We start from the raw sequence: 1,948 nt of genomic DNA on the forward strand, positions 1-1,948 counted from the left end.
AGTCAACTGTAGCACCAGCTGCAGACGCAGAGATACAGAGAATCGCTGGTTTCACTCACAGCATCTTATCGTACCTAGTATCGTACCTAGTAAAAATCAGTAAACATACGGTGGAACAAAATTCCAAAACTTAACCTTCTGCTGTAATGGCAAAGTTTGGGCTGTCAGGCCTCATCTGTATTATTTGTTGGTTTTATCAAGGTAAGCAAACATAATTATGTTCATTACTTGTAGGATATAAAAATGAAAGTAAAACTAAGGGACAAGTGATCGAAACTCGCTCTCGTTTATGTGCTCAAGCACTCAGGTTCACGAGTGAAATTAACTTTGTTCACTTGACAAAATCCTAAATCAGTCTGTCAGCACTAAATACTGTTGAAAGTATGTAACGGCTAGCTCCTGCTAATTTCAGTTAAGGTACATGAATGCAATTAACTACAGCATTATTTAGGTCAGCAGATGTACAAACACCTCCTTGTTTTCACAGCTAAAAGTATTAAGTCTTCTGTATAAAATATGGTGTTTTTGTGTTTTTATGTCTTTTTGAGTAGTTCCTCGAAAGATACTAAGTCAGTATAACGATAGCTCTGATCCAAAGCAATATAACGTACCCAGATATTGACCAACATAACATTGCGCATGTTTTCTTTTTTTCATTGGATCGAGAAATTCAAAGTAAAATTACTTTTTGCATACACAAAACTCGCTTTACAAAGGACAGTTATAGAACACAAGGCCTCCTTGGCCGCAATGCCAGTACCCTGCAAGTAGAGTCTCTTTCGATCTTCCTAGCTAGATAAGTGGGGAAAAGGAAAGAAGACTCTTCCAGCCACCTCGAAATTCTTTGCTTTGCCGCTCATCCAAAGAAATGGATGAGTCAGTGCAGTTTCGACTTTTTTTTTTTTTTTGAAGTTTTGCTCATGATCAATAGCCACGCATCGTCAATATTTTGAAATTTACAACAATGTGGCAGTTTTAAGGCCGCTGCTACACTAAGAAACTTTTCGCTGAAACTTGTGTGCATTGCACCGTGTAACATGGTCGGTTTCGTGAAAATTGTTTGAACTTCAGTTGCGAGACAAGTTTGAAGTGAAGTGAAGTGAAGTAAATTGAAGTGAAGCTATTAGTTTCTCCCCTCGGGGCTTTTCAGGACTAGTTTGCAAGGCTTCGTGGGGGACCTTAGCCAGACTGCTTGCAGTTTACAATATATTTTAGGAAGTGAAAGATGCCTCCATCCAGATAAGGTCAGACCGCATCACTGGGGACTACGTCCCGAAAGGTAGAACGGCTTTCTACTTCTGCAACGGTCGCACCAATCGTAGTGGTGACAAAAATAGGAGTTTAAGCGCGAAACACCACTTCATGAAACTGGTCTCGCCCGGTCTTGTTACGCTACACTGCGTAAGCCAATCAGAAACCGGCTAAGGCCATGGAAACAGCATTTCAAGACCAGTTCAAACGTTCCCGAACGAGTTTCGACGTTTTATGTCATACGGTGCAACACCTGCCGTTACACATAAGTTTCAGCTAAAAATTTCAACTTGTAACAGTGGCCTAACTGTTAGAATTCCTATCAGTGTTTCCTCCGTGTGTCGGTTACAGATCATCTAGTCTGACAGCATCCTATAAATTTGTCACTAAAAAATTAAATGGCATTTTAAGAGCATGAACTATCTTGAGTTTCCAATGAAATGATTCTTTGATTGTCGTTTGTTTGCCAGAGTTGTTCGAAAATATTCCGACTGTTTGTTTTCGCTTTGTGGTCACTGGTTACGCGTGCCTGACACCGAATACAATTGCCTTTTTAGGGCATGCTCAATACGAAATTTCGAGGCGGCTGGCAAAGTCTTCTTTCCACTTCTTTCCTCTTCGCACAGGGTACCACGCCACTGTTTAAGGCTGTCATTGACTCTGTTAATGAATCAAGTGAGTCTCTTCTGGCCGATGT

General features: G+C 40.7%; 1 protein-coding gene across 1 annotated transcript in view; it reads left to right on the forward strand.

The window, feature by feature from the left end:
- LOC138028861 (uncharacterized) overlaps positions 1-1,948 on the forward strand; it is a 62,387-nt gene continuing 60,439 nt past the window's right edge. The window contains exon 1 of the mRNA XM_068876481.1: positions 1-201. Coding sequence (XP_068732582.1) covers positions 147-201 — 55 coding nt within the window. The 5' untranslated portion in view covers positions 1-146. The remainder of the gene's footprint in view (positions 202-1,948) is intronic.

Source organism: Montipora capricornis, chromosome 13 (assembly GCF_036669925.1).
Source record: "Montipora capricornis isolate CH-2021 chromosome 13, ASM3666992v2, whole genome shotgun sequence".
Classification (NCBI taxonomy): domain Eukaryota; kingdom Metazoa; phylum Cnidaria; class Anthozoa; order Scleractinia; family Acroporidae; genus Montipora; species Montipora capricornis.